A 23,041-nucleotide genomic window follows, 5' to 3' on the forward strand; every position below is an offset into this window, starting at 1 on the left:
CACACTGTGGCATCAAGCATCTCCATAGTGTCAGCTAAAAAGTGAAGCATAGAAGAGTATTTCCAAGTTGTATGCAGTCTTTTGAGCTTAAGAAGAAACATCAGAACCAGATTACATAGTAGAATGTGTGTGTTCAAACTCAAAAGACATTTAGATAATATTTGTTATGGTTTGTACAATGTGTTTTTTCAGTATAGTATCCATATTGCAGACTATTCCCTTTATTGCGCCTGAGAATACAAGCTCCAATCCAGGCAAACTGATTTTGTTTGGGGGAACTCAAGATAGCAGAGAATGGAGAGAATGGGGAAATAAAATATCAATCTATCATATGGCACAGATAATCTGACAGATTGTCAGTACAAAAGCTAGCAGAAACTATTTTGTAGCTCAGAAAAGCTTATAATAAAATAATAATAAGAAAGTAGTCCAATCTACCTAAAACTTTTTTTTTTTTTTCTTTTTACCCCATAAACATTAAAGATCTTTGTAATGGAGGATGAAAATCACCTTTATTATCACAGCACAAAGTCAAGTGTATCCTTTACATGTTTGGGACTAAATGAGTGCACAGGTTTTCTGCCCTTTATCAAATACCTAAGGATTAGAAAAATTTATGGTATTTATCTGAGTATGGATCTGTCTTATGTAAAGATATTTCATGTGCTATGTCTTCCATCTAGAAATGTATGGAGTGGACAATTGGGAAATGGTTAACACAGAGAATAACGTACCTGATAGGGGCTCATGTTTGCTGCCATTGGGTGCCATCTGCCCTCTGAAGTCATCTCCCAGTGTGGGGCCTGTTGTGATGTGGGACAAATTGACCAAGGAGTCCTAAAAGGAGTTCAAGATGGTACATTTACTAGTGTTGCTGGAGGCCAGTTAGAGATTAACAAAGGAGGAATTGCCTTGCCAGTTTATTCGTTCCTGTCAAGAAGGCAAGCTGTTATTTTGAAGGGAGCTAACTACATGATGGTGAAAACCATATAAGCTGAACAGAAACTTCCCCTGCATCCTCCAGCCAACTGTAAAGTCAGCCAGCAGAAATCTTGGAAATCGTACAAGTCTTCCTGCATTGAGAGCACTCAGGTTTGGATGCCAAGAATAAATCTCACTCCGAGGAAAACCTCTGAAGTAACTTCTGTTGACTGAACTGTTCTGGCTGGTGAAGGCAGAGCTGAGTGTGGCAGACAGTGTCACGCCATACCCGATGCTGTATCCCCCTAGCCCAGTTTACACCAGATTTTGCCTTACATATCAGTATGGAAAGAGATGGAGATAAAGCAGTCCACCGCCTTAACCTTGAACTGGTAACTCTGGGCCTCTCCTTTGCTTCAATCCATCTACTTTGTACTGTCCCGAAAAGCTGAAACAGTCATAAGCACCATCTAACTGGTTGATTAAGTCAGTATACAGCTGCTTTTGATCACTAGAATTGTGCAAGGCAACCATTGGTTCAAAGCCATTATTTCAGTCCCTTTACCAGGACAAAGCACTGAGCTGCACAGTTTTGAGACTTGTCAGCATCCTAAAGAAAAGCAGAGTGTGGGGAGGGGTGGTGCAATAACCAAGAGGGCTCTGATTTACAAGTGATGCTTGGTAGTGACCTCTTTTTGCTTTAAGATGGAAGAAGAGTTTCTGTAAATATTTTCTACAGGCTGCACAACTGTAATTTCACAAACAAGGAATGCTTTTTAAATTTGCCATACCTTGGACTTGAAATTTATCTAGTGGAAAAGACCAGGAGGTATGCAATTCATGAAAGATCCAGAACTCAAGTCAAGATAGGTAGTGCATTGTAAAATACTTCACATCTCATGCAATGTCATCAGTTCCTTGACTAACACATGCATCATCTAGCAATTTCCATCCTTACATCCCAGGAAAGATCCAGCAAGTATTTCCTTGAGGACAGATTAAACTGCATCCCAGTCCAGTGTACTCCTTTTCTCAGTTTCTTAAGCCAGGTTCCTAGTTAAAACTCTTACTGATGTTAGCTGATTACCTTGGATGAGTGATATCTGAATAAGGCCTGTGGGATCTGGCTTTCTGAGAAGTGTACTCAGCCTCCTTTTTCCTGTTTCTGAGGTCTTCTAAATTTTAAATCTTTCTCAGCACCTGATTCTGGGCTCTCTATATTCTCTCTATAAATTAATTCCAACTCACTGACAAGAACATTTATTTTCTGTATCATTTATTTTAGGTTACTATGGCTGTAATAGCCGTATGCAAATCAGGATATTGCAAACATCAAGTAATATGACATTATTCTGAAAATCTATTTTTAAAAACCATAGAAAAAATGACTTAATATTATGAAGGGGTTTTAAAATGTAGAATTAAGTAATTTCCTTCCAAATTCTATCTTTATGCACTAAAACATGAAATGAAATACAACCCACTGTTGATTTTGTCAAATCTGTCATAACTGCGCAATTGCTCTCAGTTATTTCCATACACCAAAACACTCCGATTCCCAAATAACTGGATTATTTCCTTCACTCTGAATAACATAAGACATCTAAACATTTTTTCTAATCAAGGTTCTCTCTTATGAAAAGAACGCCTGCAGTCCTGATCGTCCTGTAACTTTGCTGTTTCATCCACTAGTTTGCTGGCTTGAAGTTGCCTTTGAAGTTAGCTAGGTGGTGCTAGAATACACTTCTTCATTGCATTAGCAAGCACATGGCTCAAGTTCTCCTTACTGTGGATCAGACGGTACTTAAAGCTTGGTTTTAAAGTGTCCTTCCACATTTAAACATTGTGCAATGAATATTACAGTCCAGACTAGAAACTACTCACAGTGCCTCATTAACTGAATACTGAGATGATTTTAAGGGCAGAAATTAGAACCAATATACATTTTAAAAATCTCCTCCATTGTCAGTGGGTGCAGCTGGCATGCAATATCCCATTGCTTTCTTTTACTGAGGGTTATTTTGTCTTCTTTAATGTAAGAATTTGTATCAGTCGAGTAGTTTAATTTTCCTTGCTGCTACAAATCTTGACCCTTGGTCTCCATAGTTCTTTTTGCACGATGATCCTTTGCTTTTGTTTGCACCTACCTTTGTTTGTTTGCAACACACTCAGATTCTCTGATCTGAAGAAAAATGTGATGCAATTAAAATGGGAGAGCTGCAGAGACAGTTGAGCACAGCTTGAATTTACATTATCATTTAGCTTGTCAGAAAACTGGTTGCAGTACAAAATGAGTGTGTCATCTTAGATCTCGCACTCTGTTCTAAGGGCAGCTACATGTGCACAACAACAGCTGAAATGAAAATGCAGATCTCAGAAGATATTTAACCTCCAATTATTTTCAACTTCTCTTATTGCCATTGACCTCAAATTGCATATTGGACATTTCACAAAGACAAAATGAGAATTAGAGCTGCTGGAAAGTGAGTTACAGTAAATGAACACAGTGTGTACTGACACAACCCTCATAGTTTGTTTGCAGCGTGATTATGTGTGCCAGCTGACCATAGGGAACTAGGCAGCACGTCTGTCTCCACCCAGTGTCTTTCAGCAGAGTTGATCATGGCTCAGCCATTGCCTTGAATGTCACTGTAGGTTTGCATGTTAACAGGAAGACCAATCTCTCTCCACTCAAATATGAAAATTGAAGAAATAAAGATATGCTTCTTGAAGGCCATGGGCTGGAAAAAAAAAGGAGAAATGATACAGGGAGAACATTTCTCTGTTAAGGTAAATATTGTTACTAAAGCTTAGGAGACTTTCTCTTCCCTTTCTTCTCTTTTCCATGCAAAGCCAAGCATCCTCAGAAAGAGACTTAAATATCCCTGTTGAAGATGTAGTGGGGTGATGAGTCTTGAGATATTGATGGGGATGAGACCCTGGGCAACCTGATCTACTGATCATCAACCCTGCCCACAGCAGAGGCTTGGAGTGATCAAAACTATGGGATCTTTGAGGTTCCTTCCAACCAAGCCATTCTATTATTCTAAGATAAGTGAATTAAAATATTCTCATGTTGGAGAGATATTGGCATTTGTGTTAGTCCTGTGACCTATGGCGTAAAAGGGAAAGAGGGAAGTTTCCTTCTCTGCATGTGTTTAGCTGTGTTTACAAACAATCTGAGAACAAATACAGGCTCATACTTTGCCACTGGAATAATATCTGCTGTGGAAATCCTTAGAATGCCCAAGGGTTTAGATGACTGGTATGCTCAGATTGTGGACAGAGGAAGGACTTATGGATATGTAGCACTAGGTGAGATAAACTTTAGCATATCTACCTCTTGAGATAAATGTAAAGGCAGGGAAGAGGAGCAGAAGCACAGACACCATGGATTAAATGAAAGACTTGAAGTGTGCCAGCTCACACAAGGCTATTCTCTGGAACACATGCACAGTGAGTGCTCCAATTTCATTTCTCCTCCCCTCAGTTTTGGATGAAAGTCAATGAACTCTGACTGGAGAGTTTGAGTAACATCCATGCTTGCTTGCACCAAAATAGCACTTACAGGTATCAGGCAAGAACAGAGGTCCTTTTCTCTGAGCACTGTTCATGTACATGTAACAGTCTACATATAGGTCAGCAAGGCAGATAAGAGGCAGAAGATAGAGCAGTATTGCACCCTTGCAAGGAAGTCAGAATCAAGCTTTTTGACCCTGGATGGTATGCTGGAATCATTGACCTTTATACACTGCCAAAAAGCTGTTCCTAGGAACAGTGTCCACCACCCTTTTCCAGCTGTCAGACCTCTGTCCACATGGAGAAGAGATGTAAAATTCTCACGTCTTTTCTTATAGAGTAATTCAGACTGCAAAGCCCACCCCTGTGACTTCGCTGACCCACCTGATCAAACCTCATTTTAAATTATCAAGTTTAATTGTAGGAAATGGCCTTTGGCCTTATGCCTCTGCTTTTAAAAGGATTGCTTCAGCTCTAGCCATTACACTTACGCATGAACCACCCACTTTGATATGGAAATCTTTGCAGCTCAAGAGGATTTCATTAATTAAGTAGAGAGGAAGGCACATAATGTCATTCGCTGTAACTGGATCTACAATCAATGAGTGACCATATGTGCATGAGCCAGGAGCATTTCAATACCCTCAGCATCGCTGTGGAAAAATAAAACAAAACAAAATAAACCCACAAAATAAACAACAATGCAAAAGAGTGCTCCTTTATCTGTGACACAAGCTTGTGATCTCAGGCATATTTTCATTGCTTAAAAGAATGACACAAGCCATGCTGTCACATCAAACCACACAAAGCAGGCAGATTTATTGTCTGCTTGGAAAAGCAAGGCGACCAAAGAGCTTTACAGTTCCAGGCTGAGGGCTTGACAAGAACTGTGAGAATAAAACCTGTTTTATATCTGAGCTTTCATAATCAGGCTTTGTTTTGCATTTATAGCCCAAGTTTGCTACTCTGAAAGATCACTTTTTTCTGAATCTGAAAGAAATTCATGGTATTAAGTGCTAATGCAGTTGTAAATACAGCTTTCTAGCTTTCTCTTTATATTTTTTTCCTCCTCTGTTGGCTAAAACCCTAGACAGCTGGTGTTTGCTAGATCACATTTTTAGGGTGAAGAGTTTGTTCTACACATGCAGAATGTGTTCATTCCTCAGGAATCAAATGACCACAGCAGAGCTAAACAATATGCGAAGCATACAATTTATTTTGGACTATTATTTCTCCAGATGCTGAAAGCTGGTAGGTTTATTAAACTTCGAGTACAAACCACTGATTCTGACTGGAAAAATAAATATACAAAAGAACAAAAACCTTCAAGTGAAGGTGTCATTTGGAACTTCACTAAATGCCTACTGCCTTAAATCATACCATTCCCAACATTCAGTCTGAAAATAGAAATAAGACAAAGCAAGCTATTCTTTAATTATGAGAAATCTTTCTTTAAGGAAAAATGTCTTGAATGAGCATTGACTGTATTAATGGAAAGCTCTCCATTGAATTTGCAGTACCTGCAGTGAGAAATCTATTTGATGCCAGAGCAGATAATCATTTTTGATAACTCAGACTCTACTCTGCTAAAAAAAGTGTGACTTTTAAAAATCTTTTTCCTAATTCAAAGACAGCTGAAAATTCTTGTGTCCTTCACTGGTGGAGGGCCATTGCATCCAAGCCACCAGACCTTGTGCACTTCAGCTCTCCCTCTGACATGCTGTTGGCCAGCTGTTGGCTGACATTAAATAAGTAATGGCCTTCAAGGAAAAGCTTTGTGCATGTATTTTTTGTACTGAACTGTGAAGTTCTTCAAGCAAAGGGCCTTCTGGTCAGTTAGAAACATCAATCTTGTGCACTGGACTAAGTCACACAAGAGGTAAATGTGGTGAGTGTCCAGTGCATGTTTATAGGTCTTTTCCCCTTTTGCACTCACTTTCATTTTGTTGAGTTGCAATGGAAACTTGATCAAGATTTGCTGTGCCAACTGCAGTGACACAGGATGTGTTGTTACTTCCTCCAGTGTATCCCCCTTTACATTACTACTAGTTATCCAACTTTAGTAGATAGATGGGGATTTCAGGTACAGTCATGTGCAGAGATAAAAAAAGAGGCATTACCAATGCACTCAGTGATTATCAAGGTGAAGGAAACGGATGAGGAGGGTTTAAGGCAGTATACAATGTCATGAGTGTGTTTGCAGATGATTTAATTAAAAGCACCAGCTTTATCAAGTGGTGCAACTTTATTTTTTATTCATATTTATGTGTGTATATCGTGCCATGTGTGCAGCAACAGTCTTCCTCACAAAACATTTTTTTACAGGTTTGTGTCCTGAGTGTTTTGTTTGCTTGCTGTCACTGTCTGTCTGGAGGAACTGTCAGCAGCCACTGCTGAGTACTGGAGGAAGCAGAGCAATAGGGACAGAATAGCAAAATATTATGTATCAGCAGCTGCATGTGCTCCCTGGTGAGTCAGCATCTGGACATTAATTCATGTGATGGCAGCTGCCTGTGAAATCTACTTTGGCAAAGCCAGTAATGGAGGAAGTTTAATATATGTTGCATATCTGTCATTTTAACATGCCTCCACCACCTCCTCAGACCAACAAACACTCTCCCTGCCTTCAGGCACTCAGCAGGAAGGCTTGGTCTTCAGCACGAAAGCCAAGCTACTTGGTGCCAAGCTTCAATGAGACAATACTTGCTGCAAAGCTTATTTGCAGAGCCAATTTGAATAATAGACACAAGTTTCTAAATCAGTATTTAAAACAAAAGCCTTCACTACCATACCTGCTTCCTGCATGATCTTCTCTGTGCCAAGTTTAGTTTGTGTGGGTAAAGCTTTTCTAAGCTCTCTGTTCTTCAGGAAGAGGCAGGTGTGCCAAAAATAATTTCAGCCAGTAGAGAAAGGTAGAGATTTCTTATTTGAAACATGTGAAAAGACAAGTTTGATAATTATACATACGAAAAGGTCGTAAGAATAGTTCTTTATACCAAAGAACTGTAACATTTAGGATGAAATCCTAATCCTTAATATGCAGTCAGTATCTTCTTCTTGACAACAAAAAACATATCTTTAGGACATCCACGCATAAAAGAAACAGAGAGGAAGACTTCAACAAGCTCTATGTTTGGCACCTTCTCCATTTTGCAAAACAGATAACTTCTGATGTAACATCTTAGTCCTTAATTTCTCTTATATTTAGTCTTGCTGGTTATGTTCAAATGTCCTCATGGGCACAGCAAGCAGAGAGAATCAAAGATAAGTTTTCTGGATGGAGAATAAGAATATTAAAAATGTGAACTCTTGAAAAGTGGTGACTGCTTCTTCGATGGTAAGTTGTGGGAATACAAGAAAAACTGTTCAGAGCAGCAGCCGTGGAGCAAGATAAACCACGAGAACCAAGGGCACCTCTAGAAGAAAGAACATCTCACGGCTCTGATTGGATAAGCACCTGCATGAACGGTTGAAGAGTGCTTGTAGAATGCTCTGTGGACATGTAAAGGTGGATGGGAAAGTTGTAGGGGTGGATGGGAAAGCTAGAAATAGAAAACTTGTGAAGGTCTGTAAGTTATGTGAGAACTTGTAATAAACTATTTGGGTCATTCTGAGTCCATGTACCAGACACTGCAGTAAGCTAATGATGAATGGGGTTTCCCAAACACTGTGATGTTTTCACAGAATCACAGATTTGCAGATTTGCAGGGGTTGAAAGGGACCTCAAGAGATCATTACGTCCAACCCCCCTTCTAAAACAGGTACCCTACAATAGGTTGCATAAGTAAGTGTCTGGATGGGTCTTGAATATCTCCATAGGAGACTCTACAACCTCTCTGGGAAACCTGTTCCAGTGCTCTGTCACCCAGCCAGTAATGACATCATAGAAGGCTACCAGATTGGTGAAGCATGATCTCCCTTTGGTGAACCCACACTGACCACTGACTACTCATGACAACCTTCTCTTCTAATTGCTTGGACAGGGTACCCAGAACGAGCTGTTCAATCACCTTTCTAGGGACAGAGGTGAGGCTGACTGACTTGTAGTTTCCTGGATCCTTCTTGCCGTTTTGAAGACCAGAGTGACATTGGTTATGCACCAGTCTTCAGACACATCTCTTGTTCGCCAAGACCTTTCAGAGATGATAGAGAGTGGTTCAACAGTCACCTCTGCCAGTTCTCTCCATCCCACTGTGGCCTATGGATTTGTGTGCACTGATTTTGGCTAGATGATCAGAGATCAGATTCTCCTTGACCAACAGGAAGTCTTCATTTACCCAGACTCTTTCTCTCACCTCCAGGGTTTTATGCATTCTGTGTTGTGTCGTTCCTCAGAAATGGCTGTTAAGACTTCATGAGCAGGCACAGGGCTATGTTCTGACTGCAGCATCTGGCAAGCACTTTGGATACAAGGAAAAAAATATATACATATATATGTGTGTATATATATATGTGTGTGTGTGTGTATATATATATATATATATATATATCCATTTCTCCGAGAAGCCATATGCAAACATATATGATCGAATTAGGTAATTCAGACCAGCCTAGATGTTGCACTGCCATCTAGCGGCCATCTCACACACTGCATGTCGAGTCCTGGAAGCTGAGATGCACAAACACACACGAGAGTAAGGAGAGTATTCAGTTATACTAGTTTATGAGTTTACTTACGATATATTGTGGCGGTAGACCCAGAAGTCTGTCACTTTCAACTATTGTGTGATTCTGTGATTTTGTGCCTGTCGCCCTCAAAATGTCAATAGCCAAACTATGTAAAGTATGCCTTTTTTTTCAATTGAAACATATTATTCAGTGTTTCAGACTGCAAGAGAATATTTCTTCTTAGATATATTCTGGATCATTCAAAAATTGGCTGTGGAAAAATTAAAATAAAATAAAATAAAACAAAACAAAATAAAATAAAATAAAATCAATAAAAAGCATTTAAGAGATTGGGAGTTAAATCTGCTCTTGAGCAATTTAGCTTTGCAGTATTTCATTCAGTTCCCTCTTCTGCCCACAAAGACTTCTGTTAAAGGTTCCATGTACGGGCTCAAGTGTTAAACAAAAACAGCCAAGAATTTAAGTATGTAGTCTCATATTTATGAATGAGGTAACTTGGCTGCTCAGACAGCAAGGTTGGATTGAGTACCTGAGACACGTATATACAAAGGCCAGATTTCATAGGGGCTCTGTCAAAATGGCCTGATGAGTAGATTTAAAATCGAGGACCTTTTGACCTTTTTGCCCTCTGCACTTACTGCCTCTTTTTCTGTCTTGTTCTCATTCCAAAACCTCTTTTAAAGATCTCAGTCCTGGAAAACACTGCTGTAGAAATAGAGATTATAAAAAAAGACCTCTCACGTGACATTCTCTAGGATACTTAAAAGACCCACAAGAGACAAGCAGTATGATATGGACACCATGGGGGATGCAGACCTTCCTAAACTAGCCACCAAGTAGAAAATACTGGGTACTTTTAGGGATCTTGTGTTTACACAGGCAACTGAGACGGTTCACAACATTCCTGTTTTACATGGGCTGTTTGCATGTGCTTGCAGCACACACATTTGTTAGGGTATTACCACAGAATCACAGAATCACAGAATTGTAGGGGTTGGAAGGGACCTCCAGAGATCATCGAGTCCAACCCCCCTGCCAAAGCAGGTTCCCTACACCAGGTCGCACAGGTAGGCATCCAGGCAGGTCTTGAACATCTCCAGAGAAGGAGACTCCACCACCTCCCTGGGCAGCCTGTTCCAGTGCTCCGTCACCTCACTGTAAAGAAGTTCTTGCGCACATTTGTGCAGAACTTCCTATGCTGCAGTTTCCGGCCGTTTCCCCTTGTCCTGTCTCCACTCACCACTGAAAAGAGTCCAGCCTCGCCATTCTGCCCCCCACACCTCAGATATTTATAGACCTGGATCTGGTCCCCTCTCAGTCTTCTCTTCTCGAGGCTGAACAGACCCAGCTCACTCAGCCTTTCCTCATAGGAGAGATGCTCCAGGCCCTTCACCATCTTTGTGGCCCTCCGCTGGACTCTTTCCAAGAGATCCCTGTCTTTTTTGTACTGGGGAGCCCAGAACTGGACGCAGTACTCCAGATGAGGCCTTACCAGGGCAGAGCAGAGGGGGAGGATCACCTCCCTCGACCTGCTGGCCACGCTCTTTTTAATGCATCCCAGGATGCCATTGGCCCTCTTGGCCACGAGGGCACACTGCTGGCTCATGGCCAACCTGTTGTCCACCAGGACACCCAGGTCCCTCTCCACAGAGCTCCTCTCCAGCAGCTCATCCCCCAACCTGTACTGGTGCATGCAATTATTCCTCCCCAGATACAAGACTCTACACTTGCTTTTGTTAAACCTCATCTGGTTTTTTTCTGCCCAGCTCTCCAGTTTTTTTCTGTCCAGGTCTTGCTGAATGGCAGCACAGCCTTCAGGCATGTCAGCCAATCCTCCCAACTTTGTATCATCAGCAAACTTGCTGAGTGTGGCCATTATCCCCTCACCAAGATCATTGATGAAGATGTTGAGCAAGACCGGACCCAGCACCGACCCCTGAGGAACACCGCTGGTTACAGGCCTCCAACCAGACTCTGCACCGCCAACGACGACCCTTTGCTCTCTGCCAGTCAGCCAGTTCTCAACCCACCTCACTGTCCACTCATCTATCCCACACTTCCTCAGCTTTGTTATAAGGATGTCGTGGGGGACAGTATCAAATGCCTTGCTGAAATCAAGGTAGACTACATCCACTGCTCTCCCTCCATCCACCCAGCCAGAGACGACATCATAGAAGGCTACCAGGTTGGTCAAGCACGACCTCCCCCTGGTGAACAGAGGGCTGATGGAAAGCAAATTCAGCAGTGTGGTGATGTTCCTAGAGCCCCAGCCTATGCAGTGCCTAGAGCCTGTGAGGGAAAGCCTTGAGTCCCACTTGTGGAACACCACACTTTCCCTTAATACAATCTACCTGCACACCCCTACTTTCAGCTGTGGCCTCTGGGAGAAATTCTCTGCCTGCCCATTCCTTTCCCTCCTTCTCCCCTTCACTTTTTCCCCTTCTTTCCCTGTACATTTGTTTGTTTTTTCATTTGCCCAAATGGAAGATCTTCTGGGACAAGATGCAGTACACCACACCTTGTGGACCTTACAAACAAATGCTTATATCTGTAAACCTGTTTCATCATCCTTTGCGCAACAGTGAGAAGTTCTGGTTTCTTTCAGATGAAACCAAGTAGATTAATGACTTGTCAAAGGATAAAACAATCATAAAAATATTTAACAGGTCTCAGCTTGGAGCTGATTGATCAGAGATACTTGCTAAAACTGTCTCCTGTGCATGATGCATCACAGAGGTGGAAATGTATGTAATTCAAATGTATGAGTTTCAGGCAGTATAGCCATGACTGGTTTAAACTCATCTCTTGATTTGTTCTGAGTCCTAACTGAAACTGGACATTTTAAGATTTAGTCTTCAGCTTCTAGTAAATGAACAATAATCGGATATTACTGAATAGCCAGTATTACCTGGTTAAAACATTATAAGATTTATCCAGGAATATATTTCTCTGGCTATACTGATGAGAATTTGTGGAAAAAAGAAGGGAAAAAAAAAAAAAAAAAAAAAAAAAAAGTATATACATGACCTTTGGGTGGCGCCTGCTGCAAAGCATTTGGTTTCTTAGGCTGAGCAAGGACCCAGCCTAGCACGGACTGGGTGGGCTCCAGCTCATCGGCTGCTTTGGGTACAGCTCTGAGACGATGCAATAACGGAGAGTCAAAGGCATCTGGTATGCAAAGAGGGCACAGAAATTAGAAAATATAAGGCATCTATTTATAAATTCAGTTTGCATTTGGGAAAGGTGAGTAATTTGCATCTTCATCTTCTTTCAATGTTTTGTTGTTTTTACAGTTGCTAAAAATATATATAAAGTGTAAAATAAACATATTTCATTTGTTATCAAATTATTTAATATCATTACCATGTACAGCTGTGAATAAAACAAGTCCTTGAATAGTCTCCCAGTTAAAAGCATAGACAATGCAACATTTTTTTCTTTTACAGCGTAGTGGCATATTAACATTACCTTAACAGACACTGCAGGAAGAACAGGTTTTTAGAAAGGCTTCTAAAGCATTACTGCAGCTAGAAATTAAGAGCTGGCACACCTGCTATGGGTTGTAATTATGTAGGCTGGCATATTTGGGGCCAAGTCTGATTTTCATCAATGACTTTCACCCATAATGACCTGGAATGGGTGTGGAATATGGGATGAGAGCATAACCAGACTTCTCCCCCAGCCCAACCCGCTGGGCCAGCAGAACCAGCAAATGATGTTGTGATGTGCTGCCGGATGTGCCAACAGTGTGCCAACACCTCCATCTCTAAGGATGTGAAAGCAGGCTCCTCTCTGACCTCGGTTCCTGATGTGGCCTCAGAATTGCTTCAGTTTGGACATAAAATCAGAATCATTAAAGACCTTAAAGACCATCTAGTCTGTCAACTCTTCACCACCAAGCCCACTAAACTATCTCCCTACACATCTACACATATCTTGAACACCTCCAGGGATGATAACTTAAACACTGCCTTGGTCAGCCTGTTCCAGAGCTTGGCCACTCTTTCAGAGAAGAAATTTTCCAAATATCCAACATGAACTTCCACTGGTGCAACTTGAAGCCATTATTTCTTGTCCTGTTGCTAGTTACCTGGGAAAAGAGGCCAACCTCCACCTTGCTCCAGCCTCCTTTCAAATGGTAGTAGAGAGCAGTAATGTTGCCCCTGAGCCAGACTTCTCTCTTCTTCTCCAGGCTAAACAATCCCAGTTCCCTCAGCTTCTCCTCATAAGACTTGTGCTCCAGACCCTTCTCTGCGTTGCCCTTCTTCGGACATGCTCCACTGCCTGAATGTCTTATAGCAAGGAGCCCAAAACTGAGCTGTATTTGGTATGCAACATGCTGGCACATTTGAGTATTGGACATGCTGCCCCCAGAGTCTCCTCTTTTTTTGTAACCCAATGTAAAAATGCTGTTTGTCATCATACTTCATAGGGCAACAAGAAATATGCGCATCCAAGTAGCAGTGATGTGCCAAACTACAATGACATCATAAGGAAGGCTAAGCACAAAATCATTAATTCATAAGTTTATAAAATCAGTATTTAGAAAAAGAAAACACACTCAAAACACCAAGGAAAAGAAATAAAATTAGTCCATTATTTAACACAGAATTTATTTAGACATGAAGGTCTCAGGAAGAAAAGTCTGAGCTTTATTTTATTTGTATTGAGTTCAATAACATCTCTAATAAATGTTTATCTCACACGAGTTTGAACAAATGCAAATAATTAACATTAGCCTTAATTACATCAATTAAGAATAACTGGAACCAACACTCTGAACAAAATAACAATTAATTTTAATTCAAGCACAGTCTAGGAGCAGAACATAGTTTCTAAGTCTGAACTTGCGTTTAGATCAATGAGATTATACATATGAACAAACACATTTATGTGCATGCAAAATTGGGCCCTGAGACATTCAAAATCCTGGCACTTGACTTGCTGGATCACTGCTGCCGGAGAACCACATCATGCTAAACCACACTAATAGAGTAAGTGCTAAAGTGGTAACAGTGGAATTCAAACTAAAGAAAATTTAGCTTAAACAAAAGTGTACCAAATTCAATCAAAGCACTGCTGTTGTTCCTCTGGTGAAAATATCTCACCATCAGGTTCTGGCACACAGAAAGTGTATGTATATAGATATACACACATAAATATGTATATATAAAATATAGTGCATTATATATACATATATAAAATATGTAAAAACTTAGTGTCAGATCTTGAACCACAACAAACAGAAGGTGAGTCAATGGCTGTAATGGTACTCAATTTTTTTTTTTACATGTCCATAGGACTCTAGGGATGTCTTCAGTTAACTGAAGTCATTGCCTAGGAAGCACAATGAGGAAGCAAATACATTAACTTTCTAAGTGAGAGCAGAACTTCTCTTTGGTGTCATGCTTCTTTCGCATTTCCTGCCCTGTTACTTTGCAGTTCCAGCTCATGACTGGAAAAAGTGACTCTCATGATGTATTATGTAGACTTTGACCTCATTAATAGTCCTTGGGGATTCTTATGATTCATCAGCTCTAATGCACAACAGCTACACAACTTTGTCCACAAGGAACATTAAACATGATGGATTAAAACAAGAAAATTTTGTTGGGTTTTTCTCTTTCTTCCCAAAGGGTGAAAACACTTTACTGAATATACCTATCAAAAGATACTGTCCTTTGCTAGCAAGTTAAACTTTTCTGGATTAAAATCTATTATAGTACTATTTCCAAGCATCAGATTATCAGAAGCTGCACTGTGTTTGATTTTCCTTTTTCTTTGCAGCCTTATGTGGACAAAAAAAAATTGAAGAAATCTTATGTAATGCAGAACTCAAGCTCTTGTTCTGAATTCACTGTCTCCATGGGACACCCCATGATATTCAGCATCTGTCTCAAGGACACTAATTTCAAAGATATGGCATTCAGATTAAATGAAAAAGTAAATCATTTGTACAGATGGCAATGTTTGCTTCCTACCTACTGGCTGACACACTTCATTAACCACATAATTGCACATATTTCCTTGTGGCAGATGGCCTATCAGAGAAAAACTATGGCTACCTGTTCTCATTTATGCTCTAAATCAAAAATGTGGAACACTTTGATGGACCCTTTGGACCATCAAAATCATTATCTTTGTATTTCTTCTGTCTCCAGTGTTCTGGGAAATTTTCTCTCCACCTTGAAGGACATGTATCACATCACTCCCTAAGGGTTACCTTTGGTGAAGTGGAGCTTATCAGCAAAGAGGCTGGTATGCAAAGAAGAGCCAGAAAGAGAAGCACACAGTAGAGAATACAAAGTGTAGTGGAGGATTGGAGTTAGGGAGTAGCTCAGATTACCAAATATCTGTGGGGCCAAACATTGATGAGCACCATCAGCAAATGAATGACTGTGGTATGTGCACACACCATTTCTGCACAAATTGTATAAACCAGGTATTTTAGTGAGTCTTATTAATTTCATGTTTTACAGTTAGTAGCTTTACATAACAAACTTCACATTCAACACAATTCACATCCCTGAATAAAGGATAGAGAGCAGTTCAATTGCTGCAGTTTCCATTCCTTGAAGGAACAGAAAGAAACATTTAAACCAGAGTATCATGGCTTGAGCTCAAAGGTGTTGTCATTCCCTAGCCTGCGCTCAGAGCTAAAACATTGGCAAGGGTCTTTCCTTTGTCTTGTAGTTCCTGGTAGAAAAGAAGTAGCAACTTGCATGAATGACAGAGGGTGGACTAAATTCCAACTGCATTTCAACTTCAGTCTGCTTGAATGTCATTTAAAACTCATAACAAGGTTCATATAATCAGTTATTTGAAAGTATAATTTCCACAGTGATCTCTGATGTCTGAAGTGAGGGCCTTTGTAAATATCAGTTTATTTGGGTTATTCAGTTGGTCTTCTAAAAATGGAAAAGCCCATTGAATTCCATTGTATGTGGAATCATACCTTTTGTCACTGACTTTTAACATGCTTGACTGAAACTTCATCCTTTGTCTACATTTGAAGACTTTTGTTACCTGTAGTGAGATAAAATCAGAATTTAGCATGTGGTAAGGTAGGTCTTCTTAAAAATGGTTCTTTACTACAGCATAATCTTTTCATTGTAACATTCGCATTTCTGCTTTATTCCACCACCTGGTTATCCTATCCAGGACAGACCTATATTACATCTTAGTGGGCCAGCTATGTTTCTGGGAGGTGTTGAGGCTCTCGGTAAGACTGTGGGAAAAAGTGAGAAAACCTATCCAATGCTCTTGATAAGAAATGTAATTTAAAGTGAATTCCCTGAACCCCAAACAGGGATATGTCCTGGAAGAGTGCAGGAATCTACAGCTGAGTGGCCTTTGTCCCAAGGAAGTACTAGAAAGAGCTTCTGAGCTGTTCAACGGCCTTAGATAAAATGTCTGTTTTCATGAAGTCACAACAATCACGCTGTCTTTTGGAAAAAAGAAATGTTGGTCCTATGGATTTAGTTCCCAATATCCTCTCCTGGGTATGCTGAGAGCATCCTAAAAAATTAAGGCTTGGAAGAGAATTTGAAAACATTATCTAAATTATCTACATTTTCAACAGAACTGAAATAGTAACTGCTGAGCATTACTATCACTTGAAAAATGACAATTGATAAACATGTAATAAATCTGAACATTTTAAACCCTGGAAAGAAGTTGCTGCTGAGAACTGAACCATTAGTGTTACTTACTTATTTCAATTTCTTTGTTCTGCATATGAAATAGGAACCCATGAATGCGAGGAACAGCACAGAACCTGTGATGATTAATGCCATCTGCACCACACCCAGTAAATGGACCCGACCGGTGACCTTATTTCTGAACATTTCTGCTTTTTCATCTCCAATAACAGCAGACTGAAATAGTGCAATAAAAATGTCAGTGAAAGGTAAATATGCAAAGACCTCACTTGCTGAATATATTCTTGGCATGTGTACATAGAATCACAGAATTATAGAATAGCTTGGGTGGGAAGGATCCTCAAAGATTTTCTAATTGCAATCCCCTTGCCACAGACAAGGTTACCAAACACTAGATCAGGCAATAGATCAAGTTACCAAGGGCCTCATCCAACCTAGCCTTGAATACCTCCAGGAATGGGGCATCCACAACCTCTACAGGCAGCGTGTTCCAGCACCTCACCACTCTCTTAATGAAAAACTTCCCCCAGATGTCCAATATAAATCTCCCTTCCTTCAGTTTAGAACCCTTTCCCCTTGTCCTATCACTACCTATCTGGGTAAAAAAGTTGATTTCCCCCTAGTTTATAATCTTCTTTCAAATATTGTAAGGCTGCAATGAGGTCTCCCTGGAGCCTTCTCATCTCCGGGATGAACAAGCTCAGCTCCCTCAGCTTGTCTCTGTAGAAGAGGTTCTCCAGCCCTCTGATCATTTTTGTGGCCTTCCTCTGGACCCTCTCCAATAGCTCCTCATCTTTTCTGAGCTCGGGTTCCCAGACCTGGACACAGTACTCCAATGGGGCCTCATAGGGCAGAGCAAAGGGGGACAATGCACACATATCATAGCATGAGTTTAATTGATTAATTTCAGGGCAATAAGACAGAAAAAGTCTTGTTTGTTTGTGCTTTTTTGACAGTGAACGTATTCAGAAGATATACTAACCTCATTTAACCAAAGAATAGGGAAAACATAAGGTTTTTGAACTTTTGATAAAGCCCTGGAACGAGAAAATAAAACGCACAGAATGTTATTGTTAGCTTGTTGCATACACCAGTCTCTCTACTTAAGCATTTTTTCACCTTCAGTAACAGCTGTATCTCCCAGACATACTTCTATAGCAGTTTTGGATTGAAAAAACAAGCCTAGAGTTTCTAATACTCATTTTACATATTAGGCAATTATCTCTAGTCTAGCCTTCCATGTGCAGGCAGTCAGAAGAAAGAAATGCTGGACACGTCTATGTACTGGAGTAAGGGTCTGAAAATCTGTGTGGTATTCACCAAAGAGATGTCCAGAAGCTGTACACGGACATTTGGGCCAATGAAGAGAAGTGAAGCAGAAAGAGGACCCTTTACCCTTCTGACAAAATCCAACCAGTGTCAGAGAACGCATAAATCACATCTCTGAATTTGTTACAGAAAAATGTATTTTCCTTTCTATTTCATTCTCTACTTGAGTTTTGTAAGAATGTTATTTTTAAGAACATGTTGCGCTGTAAGCTTCTATGGGGAAATCAGATATGTGTCAATATATTTGGGCAGTGCCTTGCATACGAAGGCTGCTTTCACTGAAATTTATATTCTCTGGGAAGTTGTGACTGAAGTTTTTGCGAGACACGGGAAGACCTTTGGCAAAGTATTCTCATTTCTTCTTTCTCCATTTCTACCAGTGTACTTTAACATGAAGTATATAAAAACAAAATAATAAAAAAACGCTTACTCAATTTTTGTTGAAGGAGTCACAAGGAGGTTTACTTGCAGTCTTTTGGCAAATTGCAGTGTAAAACCAGTGGTCTAAAAAAATGGAAAAAAAAAAGAATCCACTGATTTATTTTTTTTTTAATTGGATGCATAAATGCATAAACTAAAAGCAGAAATTGGCTAAAAGTTTTGCACCAGTAAGAGATGTAAATTTAATTGGCAGAGGGCAGAAAACACTTTGCATCATATCTTAATCTTAACGAAGGTCAGATCTTTTCTTCATCTCTTTTTCAACTTTTAACTATTGAAACAGTAGTATAAAAGCAATAGAAAGTATCTCATAAAAAGAATTTTTAAAAAGCAGTTGAAAGTCATAGATAAACTTCAACACGCTTCAGAACTTTGTGCAATCTATTTAATCCTGTATTCCCAATGAGGAAAAGTCAAAGCTTATTTTCCAAACTTCGAATGTCAGACTAAGACAAAGTTTTGCTCTAAATTTCCCCTGCTAAAAGCTTAACACCTTTGTGAGCAGATCTTAAGAAAAGATCACAAAAATATTGCATTCTTCGCTTGTCCCTCTGGTAAAAGACTGAGTTAGAAATATTAAATATTTGGACTTACAGGCTCTACGTCTAGAAATGTCTCATGCTCCTCCTCATTTGGGCTCAGACCTTCAACATCATGCAATATAGATTCACTTGCATGAAGAAAATGTGGAAGAGAGATATACACTGGCCTTCCTATATGAAAGCAAACAGATGAAAAATTCATTTGAATCATTAAGCCTTGCTTCAGTGCTCATCATCTGAAGCTATTTTCTATGCACACATGATTTGTCATACAGACAGAAAGAACCCTGAAAAAAAATCATTAATATCTCCTCTGTTTCCACCAGAATAAATTGAGATTTTTTTGTGATTCTATTCTCGTGATGAGAATGTGAATGGTGAAATAAGTTGTGGTTACAAAATCCTGTTTCTTTGTGTCTATGCCATGGAGTTGGAAGCGTTCCTGGCTCCACACTGAGGTTAGGATCTTTCACTGTGTCATCCCATGCTCGTGATCTTTTTTCAGTAGAAAGCAAGTCTGAAAGGAACTCATGCTGCCCACCCTGCACCAAAAGAAGACTGTGTACATTTTATTGTACCAATGTAAAATTAAGCTAATGGTGTCTCTCACTTGATGCATGTGCACATAGTTGTGTACACACCCACACAGAATTATCATAAATACAAAGACTGTGACTCTCTGGCTTTCATATAGTTCCTATATATAGTTCCATTCCTTTCTGTATGCGTATTCCTGAGAAGTTCAGTAGCAATCTTCAGTATCATGTCTTTTTCTTCATAGTACCACGCAAGACAGAGAAATATTATAGCCGTCATTTAGGGAAATGAAGCTACAAAAATGGAAAGCTCTCACAGGTAGCCTGTGGAAAAGTGTGCAGATAAATACACAGCTGGATCCTAGGGCAACACTTCGGCTACGGGACACATGCTTTCTCCCCAATCAGATAACATGTTTGGCAGTATCACGTCCCTGCCATACCTGCTTTGCAGGAGCTAATGTCTAGGACTCCAGCCAGCGTGCAGTTCTGTGATATGACCTGATCTGTACAGAAGCAGTAGTTATCTCCAACATCAATCGGTGATGCAAATGCTTCGCGAGGAACTGTGAAACGATACAGTGGAATTCCCTTCACGGTCTTCGTGGTCTGGTAAACTCCATAGATTGATCTGAATATAAAAGAGGAGAAATGTCACTTGGGTTGAAAATCTGAATTTTGCCTCTGAAAAGAAAGAAGTACTTCACAGAACCCATGTTCAGCAGTTTGTAAGGGCGTTCCTCAGTAACAAAGATTATTCTGTACAGTCACAAAGGGGTGTACTCACTCAAAGATAAGCACAGTAAGACACAAAAAGGCAGATAAAAATACCGGTAAAGAATATATACAAAATGAATACACTAAGAGCTCTTTTTTGCTACACTTTTCTACAGTCACTGTTGTAATGAAATGTTTGATTTTTTTTTTTTTTTACTACACTAGAGATAGTTAACAATATATATGCTCTTGATTACAGTGCTTTCCTGACCTCATGTTAAAGATTTAAGCTTTATGGTGCTGGCAGCATATTGGATATTACCTTACTCAACTGCATATGAGCCAAAATACCACTTCAAACTGTTTTGTTGATACATTACAAAATAATAAAGAGATATGGTTGGTATGCAGTAATCTAACCAAGGTAGCAACACTTTGTATTGAAGCCAGAGGAAAGAAGGATTCTGCCACTTGCAACATGGTGAGAAACTTTTCCATGACCTTGTTTCATCCCAGACCTTTGGGAGGTTGTTATTGCCCTTCTTTGTTCATTAATTGTGAGAATTATATGGTCAGAGGTATCTCTCAAATTATGCTCAATTAATCTAAAGAATTTTATAATTTCTGAATTGTAAGTTTCCTTTTCCATAACTTGAGAAACATTGCCCAGTTTTGAGATACAATTACTTCGCAAAAAAATAAAAAATAAAAAAAAATCTGCATGTAAAAACAGTGATCTTTAAAAGCAAACAATTCACAAAACATATGATCTACTTTATCCCTTTTTAAAAGGAAGCAGATGTTTCCAGGCAGCAAAATAAATACTGGGATCGAACCTCCCAAAACAAATACACTCTGATGCCCTTAGTATCTCTTCAATTTGATTTAAGATATCTCAGTGGAGAATTCAGAGACACCAGATAACCAAAACAGAAGAAGCATGCTGAAAAGCCATCAGCATGGGATGAATTAAGCAGGTTTGTTTGTAAATACATAAAATATGTAAAAATAGCATGTGAGAAAACAATTTTGAGTATCTAGAGGCTGACGGCAAATTCTCCTCTGCACAGATGATGTTCAGCAGAAATCACCAAAATGGGCCCAGCCAGTCCCTGCAGAGGGGCGAACTGCCAGCTCAGACCACATAGGCAGGCAAGGGGCTGTCCTCATCCTAAAAGATCAAGTCTTTGAACCCTGTGGGTTCCAGTGTCTGTAACACCTCATAGCAGTGTCTCCCTCTGTAATAAGCAAAGGCATTCCCGAATTACACACCTGTAATTCTCTGAAATGAAACACACCATAAATAACTTACTACTTGACACAAATGAAAGTGGTAGAATTAAGCTCACGAGCGCAGCTCACACATTAAGTCATGTTTAGGTGGAACAGTTATGTGGTACTGCCTCAGCAATCTAAGCTCCAGCAGGGATCTCTCCAAAATGAAAGAACACTGGGAAACACACACGCATGCACAGCAGGAAGGGGCCAGTGTACCTGCAAATGTCAGAGGAGAAGAAGCGCAGTACCTGATTCTTCTTAACAAATGGAGGAAATGATGCCCCATCTGTAAAAAAAAAAAATAAAAAAAAAAACGTTAATTAATTTCTAGCTCAATGCTCAGATGTTACTTTCCCATAAAAAAGCTAAAAGTAGCCGTAATTAGTCATTTGTAGAGAAAATATTTATGTCAGTTATTGTATGATGGCAAGTATTCCACAGAACTGTTTTTGAGAGTGAGCCAAATAATAATGGCAGCTTTTTTTTTTTTCTTTTTTTTTTTTTTTTCCCCAAAGTTGACAATCTATTTATTCTCATAAAGAGCAGTGATGCACTGGCACAGGCTGCACAGGGAGGTGGTGGGGGTCACTTTCCCTGGAGGTGTTCAAGATGTGGCACTGAGGGACACTGTCTGTGGATATGGTGGCATGGCTTGGGGTTGGACCGGTTGATCTTAGAGGTCTTTTCCAACCTTAACAGTTCTGTGATTCTATGATTCTATAACCTTTGCCTGTTGTGATAAGACAAGGGAAATGGTTTCTAAGTAACAGAAGGGAGATTTAGATTGGATATAAGGAAGGATTTCTTTCTACTAAGGGCATTTGAACAGGTTGTCGAGACAGGCACTGAATACCCCATCGCCCCATCCTTTGTGACATTCAAGGACATTCAAGACACCAGGCTCTGAGCAACCTCATCTAGTGGCAGGTGTCCCTGTTCATTGCAGAGAGCTTGGACTAGGTGACCTTTAAATTTCCCTGCCAACTCAAGTGATTCAAGGACTAGGGAGGTACTCTCTTCCTGTACTCAGCCCTGCTGAGGATACATCTCAAATACTGTGTTCAGTTTTGGGCCCCTCACCACAAGAAAGACATTGAGACCCTGGAACGTATGCATAGAAGGGCAATAAAGCTGTGAATGTTCTGGAGCACAAGACTTACAAGCATCTGAGAACAGGGAACAGGGATTGTTTAGTCTAGAGGACAGGAGGCCAAGGGGAGACCTTATTGCCCTCTACAACTACCTGAAAGGAGGTTATGGTGAGGTGGGGGTTGGTCTCTTCTCCCAGGTAATGGTGATACGACGAAAGGAAGTGGCCTCAAGTTGGGCCAGGGGAGGTTCAAGTTAGATGTTGGGAAAAAATTATCCAAAAGAGTGGTAAGGTGCTGGAATGGGCTGCCCAGGGAGGTGGTGGAGTCACTGTCCTGGAAGTGTTCAAGAAAGATGTAGGAGTGGTACTAAGGGACAT

The 23,041-nt window shown here is 40.1% G+C and overlaps 1 protein-coding gene and 1 long non-coding RNA gene across 5 annotated transcripts in view; both read right to left on the reverse strand.

Moving 5' to 3' along the window:
• Positions 1–766: 766 nt before the first annotated feature.
• LOC122158962 lies at positions 767–9,279 on the reverse strand. Its single transcript, XR_006168366.1, has 3 exons — positions 9,118–9,279; positions 8,736–8,840; positions 767–837 (listed from the first exon to the last, which is right to left on the reverse strand). It is a non-coding gene; the product is annotated as an uncharacterized LOC122158962 (long non-coding RNA).
• A 4,382-nt stretch (positions 9,280–13,661) lies between these two features.
• CD36 (CD36 molecule) overlaps positions 13,662–23,041 on the reverse strand; it is a 38,542-nt gene continuing 29,162 nt past the window's right edge. For all 4 annotated transcript variants that reach the window (XM_042815470.1, XM_042815467.1, XM_042815471.1 and 1 more), the window contains exons 8-14: positions 21,790–21,859; positions 20,022–20,209; positions 19,095–19,213; positions 18,490–18,563; positions 17,713–17,767; positions 16,782–16,946; positions 13,662–16,095 (exon numbers count right to left, since the gene is read on the reverse strand). In XM_042815470.1, the coding sequence (XP_042671404.1) occupies positions 16,782–16,946; positions 17,713–17,767; positions 18,490–18,563; positions 19,095–19,213; positions 20,022–20,209; positions 21,790–21,859 (671 nt within the window). In that variant the 3' untranslated portion in view covers positions 13,662–16,095. The remainder of the gene's footprint in view (positions 16,096–16,781; positions 16,947–17,712; positions 17,768–18,489; positions 18,564–19,094; positions 19,214–20,021; positions 20,210–21,789; positions 21,860–23,041) is intronic.

Source organism: Centrocercus urophasianus, unplaced genomic scaffold (assembly GCF_019232065.1).
Source record: "Centrocercus urophasianus isolate 14NV4802_14NV808 unplaced genomic scaffold, USGS_Curo_1.0 seq_15, whole genome shotgun sequence".
NCBI classification, from domain to species: Eukaryota; Metazoa; Chordata; class Aves; order Galliformes; family Phasianidae; genus Centrocercus; species Centrocercus urophasianus.